This window comes from Ciona robusta, chromosome 5 (assembly GCF_009617815.1).
Source record: "Ciona robusta chromosome 5, ASM961781v2".
In the NCBI taxonomy this organism is placed as follows: Eukaryota; Metazoa; Chordata; class Ascidiacea; order Phlebobranchia; family Cionidae; genus Ciona; species Ciona robusta.
In genome coordinates, this window is record NC_143239.1 from 102,951 (window position 1) to 126,095 (window position 23,145).

General features: G+C 34.2%; 1 protein-coding gene across 2 annotated transcripts; it reads right to left on the reverse strand.

Moving 5' to 3' along the window:
- Positions 1 to 334: 334 nt before the first annotated feature.
- LOC149735229 (RING finger protein 145-like) lies at positions 335 to 10,329 on the reverse strand. 2 transcript variants are annotated; one of them, XM_089878638.1, is made up of 7 exons: positions 9,134 to 10,329; positions 8,640 to 8,701; positions 3,828 to 3,946; positions 2,648 to 2,802; positions 2,005 to 2,246; positions 713 to 882; positions 335 to 516 (listed from the first exon to the last, which is right to left on the reverse strand). In XM_089878638.1, exons 1-7 carry the CDS (start codon positions 10,078 to 10,080, stop codon positions 493 to 495), a joined length of 1,719 nt encoding a protein of 572 aa, XP_089734764.1. In that variant the 5' UTR covers positions 10,081 to 10,329; the 3' UTR covers positions 335 to 492. The 2 variants fall into 2 exon arrangements, with proteins under 2 accessions (XP_089734764.1, XP_089734763.1); XM_089878637.1 differs by having other exon boundaries at positions 335 to 496; positions 9,134 to 10,316.
- Between the last annotated feature and the right edge of the window lie 12,816 nt (positions 10,330 to 23,145).

Sequence of the window (23,145 nt, forward strand, 5' to 3'; positions counted from 1 at the left end):
TACGGGTTGCTGAAGTGTTGTAGTATTTGAGGCTTTTTAGATGCACAATGAACAAAAAACCAATTGATCTAAACAAAACAAAAATTTAGCTGATGCTACATAAACAGGTCATTGAAAAGTAAAATAAAATGTACTGGCTACTTGGGTTGCCTAAATAACAGGCCATTTGAATAGATATGTGTAACGTTTGGTTCCATGACACACCTGCCTATATTGCACAGAGATTAGGGTGCAAGGTTTAATGAGACACAAGCTGGCGTATGTTGTAACTCAGTCTTTAAACCTTTCATTGCCCCAGGACTTTATGAAACTCTTAAATTGGGTAGTCACAAACTTTATAATAATGGTGTTTTATTGCTTATTTAAGTTAGAAAGCAACTGATTGAAACTGAGCGTAGCACAACGGACATTTATCTTGAATGTAGAACCACTTCTTAAGGCAATTCTCATGGAAATAATGTTTGCAGTGCATGACCCGTACTTCGCTCTCCATCATCTAAACATTTGGTTAAGCAACTTTAAAACCAGAAGTTTAAAGTTGCATGATTAATAAGGAGTTGTCCATGTCAACTACACAATAAACAATTACAACAACATTTCATACTTGATAACTAGCAAGCAGACATAAAGTGTGTGATTGTGAGTGTGACACTGCCATTGACCCTGTTCCTGTTACATAAGGATAAATAGGTGCCGTTTATTCATGAACTACCTGGTAACAAATTGGACATAGATCACTTTTATTCCGAAGATCTTCTTTGGTTGCTCTTGGCAGCGATTGAACTTTACAAGAAGCTTGTCTTCTCATCATCCAAATCTTCCAACCCTTTCCACCCCGTTGGACAATACAGTAATATGTGTAAGCAGCCAGCATTACAATACCTAAAGAAGTAAAAGACCGGATAGTTAAAACATAAAGTTTGTCCTTTGGTTTTATAGTGATAAAAGTAAGAGGCATTGGTAGAAAGTCAATACGGCATGCTAAACGTGCATAACAGCTGGATCAAAACTTTGTTTAGAAAGATCGTGAAATATGGCAAAATCATATATTTGTGATGTTATAAATTTAAGGAAACGAATAGGAATATAAAAATATAACGTATAATTTATCAGCACCGAAAAGCACCTCCTATGATGTAGGATTTATGTAAAATACAGAGAAGGTGAGAACAGAAAAGGATGTACATATCCTTTTAGAACCTTTTTTGTCGAACAGTTGGTGGTGCTGTTGTTCTTTGCCATGACTTTTTTTCCACACGTCTCAATTATGTTTCTTAATCAATTAATTTATTTATAAATTATATGATAGTTCTTAATGTTTTGTATTCACATAACCATTTAACAAATAGTTTCAACAAGTAAGAACGAAAGCGCCATTTTAAAACAGGTAACAATCTTAAACCAACATTAACACAAATTCAAACACCCAAAAAAAATAGGTCCCATAAAATCGTTTTCAAAGAGTCTAGGGGCAAACCGCTGCATGTTTATTAAAAGAATGATCCGGATTTGGAAAGCTTTCTCACCATACTTTAGAAATTACCATCAAATTCCATTATATAAGGATGGATAAACAAATTTAATTTTTCTTACAGGATTTTGCAAAATAAACTTTTTACCACAAAAATATTGATTTTTGAAAACTTATATACCCAGTACTTGTGCAGCTTTCAAGTTAAAATACTTACCTGCAACATAGCTTTGCATAATTAAAACACAGTTGTGTACACTCGGATTTCACATTTTGATTGCATAAACAATGGAGACAACCAGAATTTTTAAATACATGGGTACATATATGTACATTTTATTGCTGAAAACAACAGGCAAATATATCTTTTTTAAATGAGACAAAAATACATACCTTACGCTAAGAAATAACGGCACTACTGACATTTATATAAACATGTAATAGTAATACTATAACTGACAATCCCAAGGACCAAAGGGTTAAAGGCCTTTAAATAGAACAACATTACTTATCACACTGCTAATAATGGTTACCTGCTGCACTTGTCATTTCCATGTAGAAAGTCATCATAATATATCCACACATACAGAGCGTAACTATAAACTCTACAGCTCTACATGCACCTCGTATGTAAAACATGACATCATCCAAACTCTGCCATCCACGCAGTGTGTGATAGTCAATCATTAAAACCAAGTAAATTGACATTGAGCCCAGCATTAATGAGAAAGTGTTCACATAATTGTACGCAATGATGAACACCCAGAATGTTGAACTGTTGGTTATGTAAGTACGTAAATAAAATTTATCCTATGAATTATAAAAATTCTTTTATTCATTAAATATTGTGATGCCATAGTTATATACCGGTACTTGTAAAAACCACCTGCACTTATAAAAAACCACCTAGTCACCCACAAAGTAACATACGTGGTAACTTGTAAGCTGGCACGAGGTGTTAAACCTGTGTGATAACGATTATCGTTTTCCGGCCACGCAAGGATAAAGTAAGTTACATTCATTTAACCACTGGGTTGGGGCAATTGCTGTTAAGTGTCTTGCTCAAGGCCACATACGCCAATGGTAGCAGTGACAACCCTTAAAAATATTGTATGTTCGAGGCAGGCGAGCTAACCAGTTTGCAATGGCACCTGAATGTAATTTAGCACGTCCTACCTCATTGTAAAAAAGGAGATATATGATAAAACACCAGATATGAATAACAACACAGTTGCCAACATGACAGTGCGAAGATGTTTCCAAAAAGTTCCATTGTGAGCAGTCGCCAATGTCATAAGAATTGGATCAATTATATTGAAGATACTCTGAAACTATTTAAAAATATATATAAAAATTATAGAATTATGTTAATTAGTTAGCCTAATTAATTAATTATTTAATTAATGTAAATAAACAAAAGTGCTGACTTTTTATTTATTATGTTAAACTAGATTCACGAGAGTATTAGAATATAATTGCGTAAAATAAATTATACTCAGGTGGGGTAATAAAAACAGAAAACATTAACTTTCGGTTTAATAAATAAAAAAAAAATTTAGTCCAAAGGAACAATATAGAAAGATTGTAGGATTTCTATGATTATTTATTCCAAAATTTGCGGGACAATAAAAAAACAATGTTTTTAAAAGCAACTTTTCTTAATTGTTTAAATGTTTTTCTTTTGTAATTTATTACTTTTATTTAACTACTTCCTTCTAAACATAAGCTTACTCACAAATACTAGTTATTAAACCGAAAACAAAGCCATGAGTTACATAACCTATATAAAGCACAAGAAGTAATCGGAGCATTTCACTTGGTTTAACCAAATTGTAAAGGCTTTTAAAAATCTAAATGACATCTTGAATTAGTCTAAACTAAATTCAGCAACATAATAATAAAATTACCTGTAACTAAACAGTCCTAATCTAAAACATAAACTACAAAGCTAAACATTATCTACTTTTGATTGATTACCTTTAAAATCTATTAAATCATTAATTAAATTAGAACAATATACATACAGATACAATCAACTTTATTACAAAGTTAATATTGTTTGAGGTAAAAAAAGAAAACTCTTCTCCAAAAAAGTTTTTTTTACCACTTATTATAAGGCAATTTTTTGAGGAAAAAAACAAGAAAAAAAGGTATGAAAAATTTGTAAAATATGAACTTAAAATATACCAGCAGCGAGGTAAGCCAAATGGCCTTTTAACCTACAAAAGCTGTTTGTAATAAGATGATTTTTAGCGGGCTAGGAAGGGTTGTCCTTTCTTAAGTGCCCCATTGTTTTTATTACCCCGATTGACCAACTATATTAAAAAAACTTTGTAAGAAAAGTTCGTCTGCTTACTTGTGATGAAGCAATTGTGAATAAAATATAAATTAAAATAAGAAATCTTCCTTCTAGGTCTGTGTTAAGAATATCAGTGTAAAGGGACATTATAAGAAAAGTAATTCCATCAATGGTACCTGTTAAAACACAAATAAGCAAAACAATCAAATGAACAAGACATAAGTAAGATTATTTCATAATTATAAAGGCCTACCTCGTCATTTAACTTATTTAAAGCATCACTTAATTATTCGCTATTTAGAATGTGGTGAATTAAACAAAATAATTAAAGTTTTAATCCTAATATACATACATACAGTCAAGTGAGGTAATATAAACAGAAAACATAGAGGAACAATATTCATCATACCTTGATGTACAGAAAAGATTGTGAGATTCCTATGTTTATGTAAACTTTTTACTGAAATTTTGTGCATTTTTTTCCCTGACTTAAGGGTAAAAAAACAGGGGCAATAAAAAACAGGGGTTTTTAAAGAAACTTAACTTAACTACTGCATTCATGATAAGTTTATCACGAAAAACCTTTTAAAAAAAGTTTATGTTTGAACTAGTAAATTTGTGTTTTACTGAAAAAATAATTACCACAAGTTAGGATAAAAACTATGCCAAAATATTCTTTTACCCACAAAACGGGTTTGGATAAAATTTTTACGGACTGGGGGGGTTGCTCTTTCTTACCCCAAGCAAAGCTGCGATTGGACGGACACTTAATCCAATTTGAGGTATTTAAATTTACTTGTTGCGGTAACTGATTAGTATAGCAACTTGTATATTTAGTATACATTTTGATAAAATGATTCGTCTTTTTCCATTAGGTATTTTTAATCGTTGTCTCTCCTGTCCCAGAACGCTTTTTATTTTGGATTAAATACCAAGTTACTCGCAAAAAAAATCTGGTCAAGATTGTTTTGGATGCAATCAAAAATATCTTCTAGTATGTTTTGGTAAAACATTCTTCAGGCTACTTCGGTCTTCCAGTCAGGACAACTACTTTGATCTTTCACACCAGTGCACATTCAACTTGTAACTGTACCTTTAGGTTTGTTATAAATTACCAAGGGGAATACGATTTTAAATCAGTTTTGAACTTTCACAGTCACGTAATGCGCATGTTTACATATTAATATGTCGTTTTAACATGTTCCTAAATCAACCAGTAAGTTTTAATTCACCACTTGCATTCGCCCGCAGGCGCAACATTATTCGATGCTTCTCGTAATTAAGTCATTGTATATACAGGATTTAATTCAGACAAGCAGAATGTTTGTTACGAAATAATAAAGATTCACAAGTTGAATATTTACAACATGTCGATTTTCGTATTCAATTATTGCCTCACATATTCAAATATGCGAATTTATTAACGATCCAAGCAAAATGTTATCGCTGCATCGCATTCTAAACGATTTAGGGCTTTAGGCCTAATAATCAACCTAAATCTGTTCCAGAGGTATTGCTTCTTTATATTTACAATATTTCCCTCAGCCAAGCGGCATGTTTATTACGAAATAGTAAAGATTCACACGTGGATTCATTGCACCATAATAGCGATTGTTTGACCTGGCAATTGATTATGACATAATAGCAATTCACACGCTGATTATTTGCGTCATAATAACGATTGTACCCTTGATTATTTTAGCCAGCAGGAGCTTGAAAACAGGTTGGACATTTGCCTTTTTACATATGTGATCAAGTAAAGGATTGATATGTTTGCAATAAATACTTCGAACTGGGCTATGAAGCAGACGATGTTGGTAATGTTTCGTGAATTTGGTGTTAGCAATAGGAATGTGTTGAAGTTGTAAAAGCTCGATTGGCCAAGCGCCGAGATTCAACCAAAAGCTCGGCACGAGCTTATGACGTCATTAAGGAGAAAGGCGTACGAGCATACGCACCTAGTATGGGGAGGCGGGGAGGCGACGCCTCCCCGGCATTTACCGTTATGACGTCAGAAAAATGTCGCGTAAGGCAAAACGTCGCGTATTTCTCCAACCGAAAAAATGCTTCGATCGTTTTATAGACAACTTTTATTTTCCTTGCACATTGTTAAATGTTTCTTGCTACGAAAACTTATAGTCCATCTCCATTGTTGGACCAAGCGCGTTTATATGTTTTCACTATAACACGCGTCGACGGCCGTCACTTTCCGCCAAAAACTACTTTCTTTCATGTGCTGAATAGGTAAAAATGCTAATTATTAGGCTGTCTAAACAATGTACACATAGTTTCGGCAAACGGTATAACGTGACAGTATTGAATTCGCGGAGAAGTAATTCGTAATAGACGCGTTGTTATTGCATTCTCGAACAACAGATTCTTGCCCAAGATCAACAAATAGTTTGGATAGAAGGTTAAACAATTTAAACAATGGAAATAAACCTTCAAAATACTGCAACAAAACCAACCTGTCACGCAAAGGCTGTTCTTTCCGCGGTCACGAGGACCAGGATTCAAACTTATTTTAAACGTTGTATTTGACGTTGTGTCAAGTTGTATTTGATTGCTCAGACTTAATATACAACCTTCCAAAACGCAAGCTTTACTGCATTTAAATTCGGTAAAGATAGATATGAACTTTCACTTAGGCTTTTATGGCCGACGAGATGGGTGCCTCGTTATGCAGCGATAGACGCATTCTTGCAAGAATACGAAAGCGTATTAGATTGGCTGGAACAAACTTCTTAAAATTCAGAAATGGACGATCGCATCTACAAGTCTTGTATCTATTTATTTGCGCATGAAAAAGTGTTAAACATACTTTTATATACAAGTGATAAATCGAATGTTTGTAATAGTAAATCCCGTCTACGTTGCAATCCCAAGTTGTTCCTTAACAGTTGAAACATTCCGAAATTTACTTAGTGATATTGTGTCATTTTCAGTAATAGTTATGATGTCACAGCAGTTGCTTTTGTTAAGATTTTACCGCGAATGCGGGTCTCGTATATAGAGCCCGACCGATATTGCTTTTTTCAAACCGATATTTTGTAAATTTAAGTTGCCGATATCCGATACTTTAATGCACCTAGAAAACTAGACTGATTAAAACCAAAAAATCTGATAAGGCCGATAAAAATCAAACTACAGGCTTAATTATTATAATTAGTTATTAGTGAACTTGTAATTACCTAATTGGTTAATTTGTAATTTTTTCAAATAAATTTTACCTTCCTTCCATTAAACAAACATTATATTTATTAGCCAATGCAGTTTATTTGTGTATCACGTTGAGACTCAAAAAATGCGTAAGTGACCTAAAGTAACCTCGACGTTACACGCGCCTGATAAACATGACATGCGGTGGACGCCTGATCAGACGCTTCGACTTATACGCAAGATCAGCGGTTCCCAATCTTTTCTAAAAATTTTGCCTGGTGGACCCTTTGCCATTATTTTGATATTTCGCGGTCCTATAAAAATCAAAGAATGCTATAGAAAAATGCAAAAACCACACCAATGAAAGAAAAAGGAAAAACTATCAAACACGGTAAGCTGTTTAATGGGATGGGTGCACTTGTTTTGCTGCAACTAAATCAATGTTTGGTTTGGTTTTGAATCACCATCATTGCTTCATTGCGGACCCTCTGAAACTCCTCTACGGACCCCAGTTTGGAAACCGCTGCGTTAGATTGTTACGAACGAGTTGAATTAGGTATACGAACGAGTTTACGTTTATGAACAAGTTAGCGCTCTGCATTAATTCTGACGTAAGTGTGGGCAAACCTAAACATCAGGCTGGAAAATACCTTACGCGAAGGCGTTCGTTAATCTTGCTAAACTTAGCAAGAGTTTTAATCACGCCGACACACGTTAACAATTTTCCTTCGTTCAGTGTGCGTCGCATTGTAGCGAATAGCAACTTCTATTCGCTAACAACGACTAGATACTCAAAACATTTCTCAGCATAAAAGCGCAATTGTTCTATGAAGCAAACACACTTTTAAACCCAACACTTAAAGGCAATAAACCACTATTGTAATAATAATCGACGCAACAATTGCTGCTGTGTTGCAACAATCTAATTGTTACTCAATCCCGAATAATCCACGTGTGGATTGGTACCGTGTCATAACAGAAATGCGTGTTTATCTAACTTTACGTAAGACTAGTAGCATGTTGCGCAATCAAAGCTAAATTCCCAAACTCGTCCAACCGCGCACGCGACCGTAATCGCAAAGAGACAGCGACACAGCGTAATTGATGTTTCTCGTTTTTACTTTTTGTTATAAAATAGTATCGCCTCCCCGCTGATTTTGAAATCTAGGCGCCTATGCGTACGAGAATACGTTCCTTTTTGGACGAAAAGCATCGCTAGCACTTTGTATTATTTCAATATAAAAAAGTTTAGGAATTTATGTTTTTTTTATTAAAAATCAGTCTAATCAGATACGAAACATTGGGCGCTCGTGTTATACGATACCGACTGAAATTCAAGACGGCAAATTCGCGCTGACGTTGCGATTCGTGTCACGCCCAGTCACGCATCTTTTAAATCCTCTGCATATTGCCGACGTACTTTGAAAACTGTCGGCAACTGGTTGCCGACGTACTTTTATACGAGTCTTCAGGGCTGGAGGGGTGTTTAAACAGCCGCCTCTGGTTTAAAAATTGCATTTGGCAACGAATTGCAGCATTGACCCCATGTATCCCATTGTTTTATTACCCCCACTTGACTAGGCTATAAATTAAAAAATAACATTAATGTATCAAAGTAAATCTATAATATATAACCCTATATCACACTTTAATAAATAACATAATCATAATCTTATAAATACTTTAATAGGTATTTTACTATTTACTAACCAGTTAAGGGGTCGCTGACTGGATCTGGTGGGTGGTTGTGAAATGAACAATGAAGCCATGACCTGAAACATGAGGCATAGTTTATCTATAGAACAAAGTGTCTTTAACATTGAAATAAATACAAAAAAATGTTTTTTTAACAGCATACTTGTATTTGGTTATAGAGAAGTTATTACGATACCTAACGGAAACGTAATCGGCGACATGTTTATGCTCTGCTGATCAACCTAAACAGTGATGTGAAATATTCGTAAAATGCAGAACATAACAGATAAAATACTACAAGTATAAAGTCCAGTATACATGTTTTACCACAAACTAAAATTATTATTACCCACAAAGTAACATACATGGTAACTCGTAAGCTGACATAGGTCTATGAAGCAGAACAATCTGTGTTATAATTATTAAATGACTGTCGTTTTACGGCCATAAAGTAAGTTACAGCGAAACAACAGATCATTACACAACCGTAAAATTGACATTAAATTCACCTTATTATAAAATATTGCAGCTTGATGACCTCCTTCACTATGCAAACAAATCCAAACAAGTTGATGGTAGTTGTCATGCACTGAACTGCTGCCATAAACATTGTTGTTACTATATGAACATTTTTCCAGTTCACCACTTTAACATTGATGTGGTTAAACAAGTCTGTGTTCAAGTTACTAATGTTGAGTTGTTGATGAATGTTTGTGTAAGCTTGAATAAAATATCGCAGCAACCAGCAAGTAACAAGCAGATGCTGAATTTGATATTCTTCACGTGCCCATGTCAGCATAGCTTGCCATCCAAATATTGTAATTACCATTCGACATTTTAATAAAAACTGCCGGAGGTGGTTTCGTAAGATAACCAAACTGTTAAATAAACAAAATAAAAGTCCGGCAAGTGCAAAATATGACATAGTTTGTAACAAAACCACCAAAACACTTGGTTGGAAATATCCTGTTAGCCATGATAAGATCGGCCACATTACGACACCAACAAAAGGTGGTTTACGATCCCATAATTTGTATGTAAGAAGAGCAAGTGAAGTTTGTAGCAAAATGGTAGTAATGCAGGTTTCGGTATTTTTTCTACTATTCGTTACAAGAATCAACCATGATCCATTCCAAGTTGGAGAAGGTGTTAGGTTACCATAATCATCCATGTGTACAATAACTTGTGACTGAATAAGTAATTTATAAAACACACAGTGACTTGCAACCAGACATCCAGCAGCAATGCAATTTTTGTAAACTTTGATCAACAATTTTATGGGAAGAACCACAAGCAACCACGCTATGACATAAAGTACGAAATCAATATTTAGGATATCATTGAAACCAATAATGTTTTTTAGGGTAAGAGCTTCCATGTACAGGAGTTCCAACATAAACACACCGGGCAACCGAAGAATCACTCCAATCACTTTGATATTCTCATCTTCATCCATATTTTTAGGGACAGATTTACAACATTTTTACATGTTACGTTTTAATATTATTTAATATCTAGATACAAACGATAAACATTAAAGCTGTTAGGGGTGCAGTAAAAGTTTATGCTAGAACACATCTAGAGAGTAGTGTTGGGGGCGGCTAATATTGAAGTTGTTATTTGGTTCGCGCTGCACAATACATTTCTTGAATCCTCTAACATCATTATCGCCTTTCATGATAATCTTAGCACCTCCGTTATTTAAATTGGCAAATGTGTTTATTTTGGCCTTAACAGAGTTTTTAAATAACGGAGGTGCAAAGGTTATCATGAAAGGCGACAGCGACGGGTCCCTTAAAAATGTGCGGGTTGCGCGTGCTTGCGCGTGGTTGCGGATATTTTTTTGGTGCTAGTGAGGAATCCTCCCCCCTTGCCTATAGAAAAAACGAGAGACTAAAAAAGGAAAAAAGAAAATCATTGGACCGTAACGGTATTTCCCCATAAAAATCATATATTAGTAAATATATCATATATTATTAAATATCCCGGGTTATGGTACCCCTGGAGCAGCAATCTTGGTGTCGTTGGAAAGAAGAAGCGACACTTCAATTACGTATCAAAAAATATATTAAATAATCAAAGTACTTTTAGTTGGGTGGGCCGTCAAAGTTTATCAAAGTTTGACACGCAATAAAATAAAAAAATTGCCAATAAAAATTAACAAAACTTTAACACACGTTGATGTATAGCAACATGCAGAACATATTAAAAAATTGGGGTAATACCGCCACTAGTTTTTGATTTATTATTACTTTCGCATCCCCTACTTTTAGCGTATTATTCATAGACCGATTCCATCGTCGCTGCACCTAGTGAAGTCGACTCCCCCCCTCGAATAAAAGAAACTACTTCTCTTTGAACTTTAATATCTCGAGTTATAGTAAGGCTAAAATAGCAATCTTGGTGTCGTTAGAAAGAAGAAGCGACACTGCATTTACGTATCAAAAAATATATTAAATAATCAAAGTACTTTTAGTTGGGTAGGCCGTCAAAGTTGACCCGCAATAAAATACAAAAATCGTTTATAAAAATTAACAAAATTTTGACACACGTTGATATATAGCAACATGCAAAACATATTAAAAAATTGGGGTAATACCGCCACTAGTTTTTGATTTATTAATACTTTCGCAACCCCCACTTTTAGCGTATTATTCATAGACCGATTCCATCGTCGCTGCACCTAGTGAAGTCGACTCCCCCCCTCGAATAAAAGAAACTATTTCTCTTTGAAATTTAATATCTTAAGTTATAGTAAGGCTAAAATAGCAATCTTGGTGTCGTTAGAAAGAAGAAGCGACACTGCATTTACGTATTAAAAAATATATTAAATAATCAAAGTACTTTTAGTTGGGTAGGCCGTCAAAGTTGACCCGCAATAAAATACAAAAATCGTTTATAAAAATTAACAAAATTTTGACACACGTTGATGTATAGCAACATGCAGAACATATTAAAAAATTGGGGTAATACCGCCACTAGTTTTTGATTTATTAATACTTTCGCAACCCCCACTTTTAGCGTATTATTCATAGACCGATTCCATCGTCGCTGCACCTAGTGAAGTCGACTCCCCCCCTCGAATAAAAGAAACTATTTCTCTTTGAAATTTAATATCTTAAGTTATAGTAAGGCTAAAATAGCAATCTTGGTGTCGTTAGAAAGAAGAAGCGACACTGCATTTACGTATTAAAAAATATATTAAATAATCAAAGTACTTTTAGTTGGGTAGGCCGTCAAAGTTGACCCGCAATAAAATACAAAAATCGTTTATAAAAATTAACAAAATTTTAACACACGTTGATGTATAGCAACATGCAGAACATATTAAAAAATTGGGGTAATACCGCCACTAGTTTTCACTTTATTAATATTTTTGCAACCCCCACTTTTAGCGTATTATTCATAGACCGATTCCATCGTCGCTGCACCTAGTGAAGTCGACTCCCCCCCTCGAATAAAAGAAACTATTTCTCTTTGAAATTTAATATCTTAAGTTATAGTAAGGCTAAAATAGCAATCTTGGTGTCGTTAGAAAGAAGAAGCGACACTGCATTTACGTATCAAAAAATATATTAAATAATCAAAGTACTTTTAGTTGGGTAGGCCGTCAAAGTTGACCCGCAATAAAATACAAAAATCGTTTATAAAAATTAACAAAATTTTGACACACGTTGATGTATAGCAACATGCAAAACATATTAAAAAATTGGGGTAATACCGCCACTAGTTTTTGATTTATTATTACTTTCGCAATCCCACTTTTAGCGTATTATTCCTAGACCGATTCCCCCATCAACGGCCCACCAAACTAAAAGTACTTTAATTATTAAATATATTTTTTGATACGTAAATGTAGTGTCGCTTCTTCTTTCTAACGACACCGAGATTGCTATTTTAGCCTTACTATAACTTGAGATATTAAATTTCAAAGAGAAGTAGTTTCTTTTATTCGAGGGGGGGGGAGTCGACTTCACTAGGTGCAGCGACGATGGAATCGGTCTATGAATAATACGTTAAAAGTAGGTGTTGCGAAAGTATTAATAAATCAAAAACTAGAGGCGGTATTACCCCAATTTTTAATATGTTTTGCATGTTGCTATACATCAACGTGTGTTAAAATTTTGTTAATTTTTATTAACGATTTTTGTATTTTATCGCGGGTCAACTTTGACGGCCCACCCAATCAAAAGTACTTTGAATATTTAATATATTTTTTGATACGTAATTGAAGTGTCGCTTCTTCTTTCTAACGACACCAAGATTGCTATTTTAAACTTACTATAACTCGAGATATTTAATTTCAAAGAGAAGTAGTTTCATTTATTCGGCGGGGGGGAGTCGACTTCACTAGGTGCAGCGTCTATGAATAATACGTTAAAAGTAGGTGTTGCGAAAGTATTAATAAATCAAAAACTAGAGGCGGTATTACCCCAATTTTTTAATATGTTCTGCATGTTGCTATACATCAACGTGTGTTAAAATTTTGTTAATTTTTATTAACGATTTTTGTATTTTATCGCGGGTCAACTTTGACGGCCCACCCAATCAAAAGTACTTTGAATATTTAATATATTTTTTGATACGTAATTGAAGTGTCGCTTCTTTTTTTCAACGACACCAAGATTGCTGCTGCAGGTGTACCATAACCCGGGATATTTAATAATATATGATATATTTACTAATATATGATTTTTATGGGGAAATACCGTTACGGTCTAATGATTTTCTTTTTTCTTTTTTTAGTCTCTCGTTTTTTCTATAGGCAAGGGGGGGAGGATTCCTCACTAGCACCATTTTTTTAAATATAGGTCAAAATTAAAAAAGGTTGCATTTATATTATACGTCTCATTAATACCTTTCAAACGGTGCCTAAAAATTAATTCTACTTCCAGTATTTACGAAGTTATGACTAAAAATGTGATTTCTATTCCGCGTGGTTGCGGATATTTTTTTAAATATAGGTCAAAATTAAAAACGGTTGTACTTATATTACACGTCTCATTAATACCTTTCTAACGGTGCCTAAAAATTAATTACATGGGACTATACAAAGAAGACGGAAAAATTTTTCCGCTAGAGGCGGTAATTATTTAAATTAAAAAATACGGAAAAACGAACAAAACAGCACTACAAAGTGTTAATAAGTGTAAAACAAATTAATTAAATAATAAAAATACCTTTCTAAATACATAAAACACTAGTAAGAACATATTTCCCACATTAGGTCGGTTATATACGCTCTTTCGTTACGTTTAGTGTCGTCGAGTCTGTGGTGTAGCGATTTGCGTGCGGTCGTAAACTCTCTTTGTTTCATTTTTACCGGGTTCGAGTCCCGCACAGTGGAATACTTTTTTTTATATTTTTTTCAAGTTTTTTTTGTTTGGCGAGTTTGGGGTTAGGAGTTGGGGGCTGGGGGCTAGGGGTTAGGGGTTAGGGGTTAGGGGTTAGGGGTTAGGGGTTAGGGGTTAGGGGTTAGGGGTTAGGGGTTAGGGGTTAGGGGTTAGGGGTTAGTGGCTAGTGTTAGGGGTTAGGGGTTTATATCTTATGTGTATAAACCGTGAAACTAACTACTCCCCATAAAATAGAGAAACGAATTTGTCATCGCCTCCTAGCGGAAAAAAATTTCCGTTTTCTCTGTATAGCTCCATGTAAATTAATTCTACCTCCAATATTTACGAATTTATGATCAAAAATGTGATTTCTATTCCGCGTAGTTGCGGATATTTTTTTAAATATAGGTCAAAATTAAAAAGTGTTGCATTTATATTTTTCGTCTTAATAATACCATTCTAACGGTGCCTCAAAATTAATTCTACCTCCAATATTTACGAAGTTATGACCAAAATGTGATTCCTATTCCACGTGGTTGCAAATATGTTCTTAAATTTAGGTCAAAATAAAAAAGAGTTGCATGGTATATTACATAATTCTAAATCATATTATTAGCAAGGTTCCGCTCGTTAATGTGAAATGGTTGCAAGCGCCACACGTAATATGTAAACACGTCATACCATAATCACGTGATTCCTCTTTTCTGTATTGGTGGTATTACCAGTATTTAGGCCAAATTTAGCAAATTACCCAACACCCATACTTATACGTTTAAATTAATGTCCTCCTAGTGCTTACCAGTATTGCGGCGAAGGTCTTGTGGGATAAAATATACATTAGAGGGGAAGACGGGACCCTTTGGCATTTAATATCCCAATATCCTAATCGTGTTTTAAACAATTGACCATGGTATGTGGGAGTCGTTAGGATACGGTTTTATGATTCTTTGAATGTTCTTTGTTTACGGGACGAGAAAATATAAATTTAATGGGACGAGAAAATATAATAAAAATGTGTCCCATCTTTTCCTATATCAGTATATATTGATTTATCTATTCGTAACAAAGCAACGGCACTACTCGCTTACGAGTTAACACGTATGCAACTTTGTGAATAATTGTTTTTTTTGTATGGCTGACTATTTAGACAACCTGGTAGTCACTAATGGGCTGGAGCAATTCCCGCTAAGTGTCTTGCAAGAGAATTAACAAATTGTGAACAATTTTGGGTTCATATTAAATAAAATAATTGGGTACAATCCCCTAAAAATATAACAAAATATAGTACACGACGGTTAGAAGAGACAGTTTAAAACCAATGTTAATTTTGATTAATAAGTGAATTTATTATTAGGACTAGCCTATACACGTAAAAAGTACGAAATAATATACTGTATGCTTTGAAATGTCATAAATTATCCTCTACAAGTGCTGCAAGTGACTGAGTTTCGAATACATTTTCCAACTATTATCGTGTTATTATAGTAGGATGAGGGAAGATGGTATATTTCAATTTGGTGTCCCATCTTTCCCCAGATTGTAGTTTTCTAGGTTTTTATTGCCAAACTTTGAAAGGTTTGCTTTTATTTCAATATTTTTTATATCTCATGGGTGATTCAAACATTATACTGGCATAATAACAACATAATATTTGAAAAAAAATCGAAATTCAGTCATTTTCACAAATAATTCATGAGAAGTGGCTTGTCCGAAGAATAGTGTAGCAATACCCAATTTGTAGCAAAAACGTAAACTTTATTAACTCGAAACAATGATACACGACACAATAGAAGATGTTATGTCACACCTGTTACATATTTCTTAGAAGTGTCTTCAATTAATAAAGTTATGATAGTACAAATCCATGGCATCACCCAAACTTTGTCATACATTTTGAGTTAGGAAATGTTGGTTGGGCAATATGTGACTAAGCGTCCCATCGTACCCCACCGTAATATGCGGATTATGCATGTATTGTGGCGGAGAATAATGTGTTTTCATAAACTTGAAATTTCGGCGATACCTCTGTATTTAAATGTCGTCAAACATAGTTATATTATTTTTGAATTCCTTGTTATTGAGACGAATCATCTAACACGAACCCTTACCAATTTCGACCTATAGTAGGGTTGGGAAAGATGGGATACCTTTTCATTCTAGAAGTAGAATAATTTTTTAGGCACCGTTAGAAAGGTATTAATGAGACGTATAGTATAAATGCAACCCTTTTTAATTTTGACCTGTATTTAAAAAAATATCCGCAACCACGCGGAATAGAAATCACATTTTTAGTCATAACTTCGTAAATATTGGAGGTAGAATTAATTTTTAGGCACCGTTAGAATGGTATTATTAAGACGAAAAATATAAATGCAACACTTTTTAATTTTGACCTATATTTAAAAAAATATCCGCAACCACGCGCAACAACGCGCAACCACGCGCAACCACGCGCAACCACGCGCAACCACGCGCAACCACGCGCAACCCGCACATTTTAAAGGGACCCGACAGCGACCTTGAGCCTCTACTTTTAAAACAAACTAGTTTATCAGCCTTCCTTTAGTCGATTCAATATTGTCCGATACAATTGGACAGAGCATATCAATTAAAGGCCCTATAATTATAGAGGCTGCAAGAACAAAAAACCTTTTGTATTAATTGAAACAAATAAATTAAATTCTCGATGTTTCTCAGGTATACTTACGCGCGGATAGGATAAAGTAAAGGTGCTGGTGAGAAATCCTCCCCCCTTGCCTATAGAAAAAACGAGAGACTAAAAAAAAAGAAAATCATTAGACCGTCACGGTAATTTCCCATAAAAATCATATATTAATAAATATAAATAATATAAAAATTACCCCTATTAAATGACTAAAATATCACCGGTCCTTTTAATTAGTGCATGTTCGCTATGTCAATAATATTCAGTTCAGTATGTCCGCCATGTCTGCTATGTCCGCTGTGTCCGCTATGTCCGCTATGTAGTACACTATGTCCACCATGTAAGTGACCCAAATGTCACAAATTACCCGCTTCTGGGTCTTGTTTTATTAAATTGGCTTTATTTAAGAATTCGTAGGAAATTAATGCTTACTGTTGTAAACACAACCAAAAATGGCCATTGAATAATCCACAGTTAAATATTCCATCTCTACGGTGCTGAGTATAGTAAGTGCCAACTTTATTTCACCAAAGATAACTACAGTATTCTTTGATTTTACGATGTAAACTGTTCTTAGCAATTGCCGGTAGAAACTGGTAGAAACCAAAAGGCCGAGGTTGAGGAATTGGCTGATTTTTCTAAAATTCTAATATAATGTACGTGTTTGTGACGCTATTGGGCAACCTGTGTATGTTGCTGGAGGCAAATAACGTAGATATTTAATTGGGCTGGAGGACCTGAGATCTAATTTTAACCTATAAGCAATATACCAGTGCTGCTGCTGGAGGACTGGAGATAGGTAATTTTAACTTATAAACAATATGTATGCTGTTGGAGGATTGCATTGTTTTTATACGTATTGTTTATACGTTCAAATTACATCTTCAGTCCTTCACCCAGCCAGAGCCATAGAAATACCGAGTAGTCCAACCCATTGTTACGTAAAACACAAATTGAACGGCAATTTGGTTCCAAAATAACACAGTGGGTATAGGGAAAATGCATGTTTTTCGGTAAATTAGAGAAAAACTTAAGTCTAAAAACAAATTTAAAGGTTGAAAAGTGTAAAAAACAAGTGTTATTTGTTTTCTGTATCAAAAAAAGTCAAAAATGGAATTAGAAGCGGTTGATTTGTGACATTTTAGTCATTTAATGGGGGTAAATTTATATGTTTTTTCAAAAAAATGTTTGGTAATGTAAATAGAAGCTGTTTTACGCCTTTCCACAAAAGGAAATCGCAAATAAAACTTAACAAGTTCGTTTAAATTCATTGCGAAAGTCACCGCTTTTGCTCTATTTTGAACACACAAAGACGGCAGTTGGACTACTCGGTGTTTTTACGACTCTGCACCCAGCCAGAGCCATAGAAATACCGAGAAGTCCAACCCATTGTTACGTAAAAGACAAATTGAACGGCAATTTGGGTCCAAAATAACACAGTAGGTATAGGGAAAATCCTTGTTTTTCGGTAAATTACAGAAAAACTTGGGCCTAAAAACAAATTTAAAGGTTGAAAAGTGTAAAAAACATGTGTTATTTGTTTTCTGTATCAAAAAAAGTCAAAAAATGGAATTAGAAGCGGTTGATTTGTGACATTTTAGTCATTTAATGGGGGTAAATTTATATATTTTTTCAAAACAATGTTTGGTAAGGTAAATAGAAGCTGTTTTACGCCTTCCCACAAAAGGAAATCGAAAATAAAACTCAACAAGTTCGTTTAAACCCTTTGCGAAAGTCACCGCTTTTTCTCTATATTGAACACACAAAGACGGCAGTTGGACTACTCGGTGTTTATACGACTCTGCACCCAGCAGCATATACCTATTGTTTATAAGTTAAAATTACATCTCCAGTCCCTCAATCTCGGCCATTTAGTTTCTACTGTAGAAACTAAACGGCTGATGTTAGAATTTTGACAGAATTTTAGTTCCAGACAGTCTTTCCGCTATTTAAAGTACACGAGGAAAGTAATCGTTAATTAATCGCTAATCATGTGGTTTTAAATCTGAAAATTTGGTCCAAAAATTATAAATATATAGTACAATGGGGGAAGATAGGACACTTAAGCACATATTGCCAAATATTTCCAAAATCAAAATAGATGATGGTTTTTGGTTAATACCACGAATATCATTACTTTATTAATTGACAACAATTTAATAAGATATATAATAAAACACACGAGGAGTTACTTAGCGATCCGCACAACAGGTGACATTTTACAAATTTGAAAACACACAGTATAAGATTGGACAGTTTAAAATCATTGTTAATTTTGATTATTAAGTGTATTTATAAATAGGAATATACGTAAATAACACGATATAATACTGTATGCTTTGAAAAATAAGTCTAAACATTCTTTTTCTTGCCCTACTGCTATAGTTTTTAACATGTTACCTATACATTATATTATTGCATAACAATTGGTATTGTTTGTACGACAATGGATAATGTTCGAACATAAATTAACAAATATTGTATCCAACAAGTGTATATGAATTGTAATAACAGAAAATTGATAATAACTATTGATAAAGTTTTTATTTTTTGATACACATTGGGTTTTACTACTCTGTTTTTGGTACAAGCCGGTGTCGCAGAAATCTGGTTCCTCTAGAAATCTGGTTCCCACTGGCTACTTATAACTTATTTTATGAAGAATCCAGAACTTTGTTTCCGACCAAAAAAAAACAGTTGTTAGATGCGACATACTTCGTAAGTTTATGTTTAAGGATTTATCTTTTTAATAGAAATTTAAGCTGTATTTTAACTTAAACTATACATTATGACGAAAGTCGAATCTTCTTTCTGATAAAAATGTACCATGTATACGCATGCGCAGTAGCCAATGGGAACCAGATTTCTGGGGAACCAGATTTCCGCGACACCGGTTCTCATAAATTATCACCAAGTGCAAATGACCAAATTTCGAATATATTTTCAAAATATTATCTTTTTATTATATCAGTATCTTAGTTGAATATCCCCTGAGGTTTAAATTACTAAATTAAAAGCAAAATTTTAAAAGTTTGGCAATGAAAACATGCAAAACTACAATGTGTGGGAAGATAGGACTCTAAATTGAAATATATTTACATGAGGAGTATTCTGCAACTTGTAGTTAACCTACCGAATTTAACAGGCTGTGCTAGTTTCTGCCATGTAAACTTCATATATATAACGTTAAACCGATATTTTTTGTTGTTTTTATCTCAATTTAAAGTCATATAGACCCCTGCCTATTTTCTTCATGCTTATATCTCAGTGTTTTTTTTACAAAACTAAAACTAGTTTTATGAGACATAATCGGACTGTACGAAAAAATTAAGGTTGTTTCATAAAACTATGAAACTGGTTTAATCGTTTGCACACGCAAACTAAAGAAATTCTTCGGCTTTACTATGATTTAGCGAGCATTAAAAAATAGCACCTTACCATAGTACAGTGTACTATGACCTTACTATTTCGCATTTTTTACCTGTTTAAAGTATACTGTTTCTATTTTACATATTTTTTTAATATTTAAAAACGGTAATCAGCTTTGACGGGCGTTTTATAAAGTCGTGATAATACTTTCGAATAATTCCGTAACCTTATTTTCCCAATAATCATTAAATGGGGGCCCGTAAAAAGAAAACTAAAAAAAGGTCTCGTCTGAAAAAGTGTCCCATCTTCCCCCGACCTACTATATATTGCGATTTGATTTCAATCAAGAGATTAAAGAAAACTGCTAGAATTGAGAATTAGGATAAATGCGGAAAAATCGCCCTATCAACAACAACAAGAGATCATAGATCTAATGAATGAGCACGGCTTAAATTAATTAGCATAATATAGTAAGGTGGGGGAAGAGGGGACACCTTTAATACAAAATATTCAAACAGCCTGATCGTGTTTTAAACAATTAACAATAGTCTGTGGAAGTCGTGAGAATACGGTTTTATAATTCATTAAATGTTCTTTGTTTACTACCAAATGGAAAGAGAAGACTAAATAAAAAGGTGGCCCATCTTTCCCCACTCTACCATATTAATTAACCATTTTACTACAACGGTCGACTTGGCTCGATCAAAAACAGATTAGAAGTAACCAACAAAACGGGTTCTAGTAATTAGTAACTGTGGAGCAGTAGGCGGAATGCATTCATACATGCTTTATAATTTATAACTAATGAAACTTATGATGTATATGTCGTATGAGGATTGGGTAATTGGTAAAGAATATGTGTAAATACGCTTTGTACGACTTCTGTACCATGTATTGACTTGAAAACTTTCACCGGTTAACATTGTCGTCGCTTAAAAACGTTTGTTTTTATGAATTTGGACAAACCGTATTCACGCAGTAATTAGGAAGTGTTAGAAGTTAATAATAATCATATAATATTTAGTTAAATAAAGTTTCAGTTACGATAAATGATAATAAGGTATAAGAGTAGTGTTTTGATGCGCCCCCACTTAAATGGAAATAGTTTGATTCAGGCGTGAATCGTTGTGAGGATTCTATCCCAGGCATGTAATATAATAAGCGCTGTCTCGAGAAATCTGGCAACTGGATCTAGTGGCCTAACGATTATGGCGCGCGCTATCGTAGCCTAATGTCCCGGGTTCGATCCTCGCCTGCCGTATCAGCTATTTTGGATTTAATAAGGGATATAGGGACTAATACTATATACACTTATTATTTAGGTTTGCACACTAACGTAAACAAAGCCAAAAGTTACCGATTACTATGTTACCAACGGGTTCTCGATGTATTGCAGTTTACTTGACTCGCAAGCGTTATAATCATTAATTACTCATTGATTTGACGATTTTATGCGCTATGGTATATGAGAATAAGCTTAGTTGGAATTAATGTATCGAATCACGGCTTACTACTAGAGATACTACAGTTTACCATGGTCTACAAGTGCGCTGCATGTTTAAATTGGTCTTGTTATCAGTCCTGTCCGAAGAAACCTTCGTATTTTGGCTCCTGGACAAACGGACGTGACGGCAAAGTTGGTTATATACGGCAGACTGGCAGCTTGGTCCACACGGTGGAATTTACGAGAATGATTATGAGGCTCACTTGGTAAAGCATGGAAAGCGAAAAACCCTTAAAACTGAATCTAGTTACAACTATTCCGTTAAAGCCAGTTTGCTTAAACCATGTATTCTGGTAACCCCAACTTTTGTAGTTTAACTTTTCAATACATGCTTTGGTGGACAGTGGTCAATCCAAAAACAAGATTCTCTTCAAATCCACTTGATTCGGCCATTTTTATATAAATGATGATTAGGTGAATGATTTAACGTTATTTGCTGGTTGGTTGGACACTTATATGGTTTGCCAAATCAAACATCCAATGCCTTTTGAGGATAACCCTGCCCTCACAAGCAGCATTGGTTTAAGAGTTTCTAAAATGAAAGCTTTATTTCTTTCTTGTTTAATTCCGTTTTGGTGCTGTAAACTTTGTTTACGCCTTTATTATGTTTACAAGTCTTTACTTATATAATTATTATGCTGTTTGGTCGCTTCTAACGCTGCATGTAGCTATACTTGTGTAAATAATTGACCTCATTGCTAAATTCGTATGTTTTTCAATGCGTTTTTCCCATTACTGCTACCTTTTTAAAGGGCCTAAACACACCCCACGTCACTTTTATTTTTTATGGTAAATTCATAAAGCGACCGATTTATTGATTCCAAAAATACTTTGCTTATTAAAATTGGTCCAGTATAGGCGGAGATATTCGTCCTCAAACAGTGATCTCTAGCGCTATCTTTTTTTTACTACGAGCTCCGTGATTGTGACGTAGGAACGTACAAGTCACGTGACTGATTCATTCGTAAAGGCGAAACCTGCGTTTTTTTGTGCTTTTTTGTGTTTTTTTTTTGTTCTCTCGTTTTTCGCTGAAAACACTGCCTCTCGCCTTTTGAATGGGAGCGGCCACGCTTCAACAATTTTGTGACGTGATTTGTCACGTGGGTAGTACACTTCTCAAATTTTTCGCCACGCAACTTTCAAATCAGTTTTTTGAATTTCACGGTGTTTGAGCTGGAATATCTTTGGTTATACAGAACCGATTAAAACAAGTAAGGTGTCGTTGGAATTAGAAAAACACACTCTATCGATTAAAGCGAAGTACATTTGGGGTGTGTTTAGGTCCTTTAAGCAAAAACATGACGTAACAATTGAAAATAATGGTGTTTGTGACGTACAATAGGCCTTCTAATTTCAAACGTAAAATGTGAATTATCAGGCCGTATCTCTAGTAGGCCGTGATCGAATACACTCGATTAATCAATGTTAGTTCTAAATATATAATATGATTTGATTTTAATCAATAGATTAAAGAATAAATGAAATAATGAAACTTATGAGGATTGAGTGATTGAGTGATTGGTAAAGAATATGTGTATAAATACGCTTTGTACAACTCCTGTACCATGTGTTGACTTGTAAACTAACACTAGTTAACATTGTCGTCTCTTAAAAACGTTTGATTTCGTGAATTTGGATAAACCGTAATCA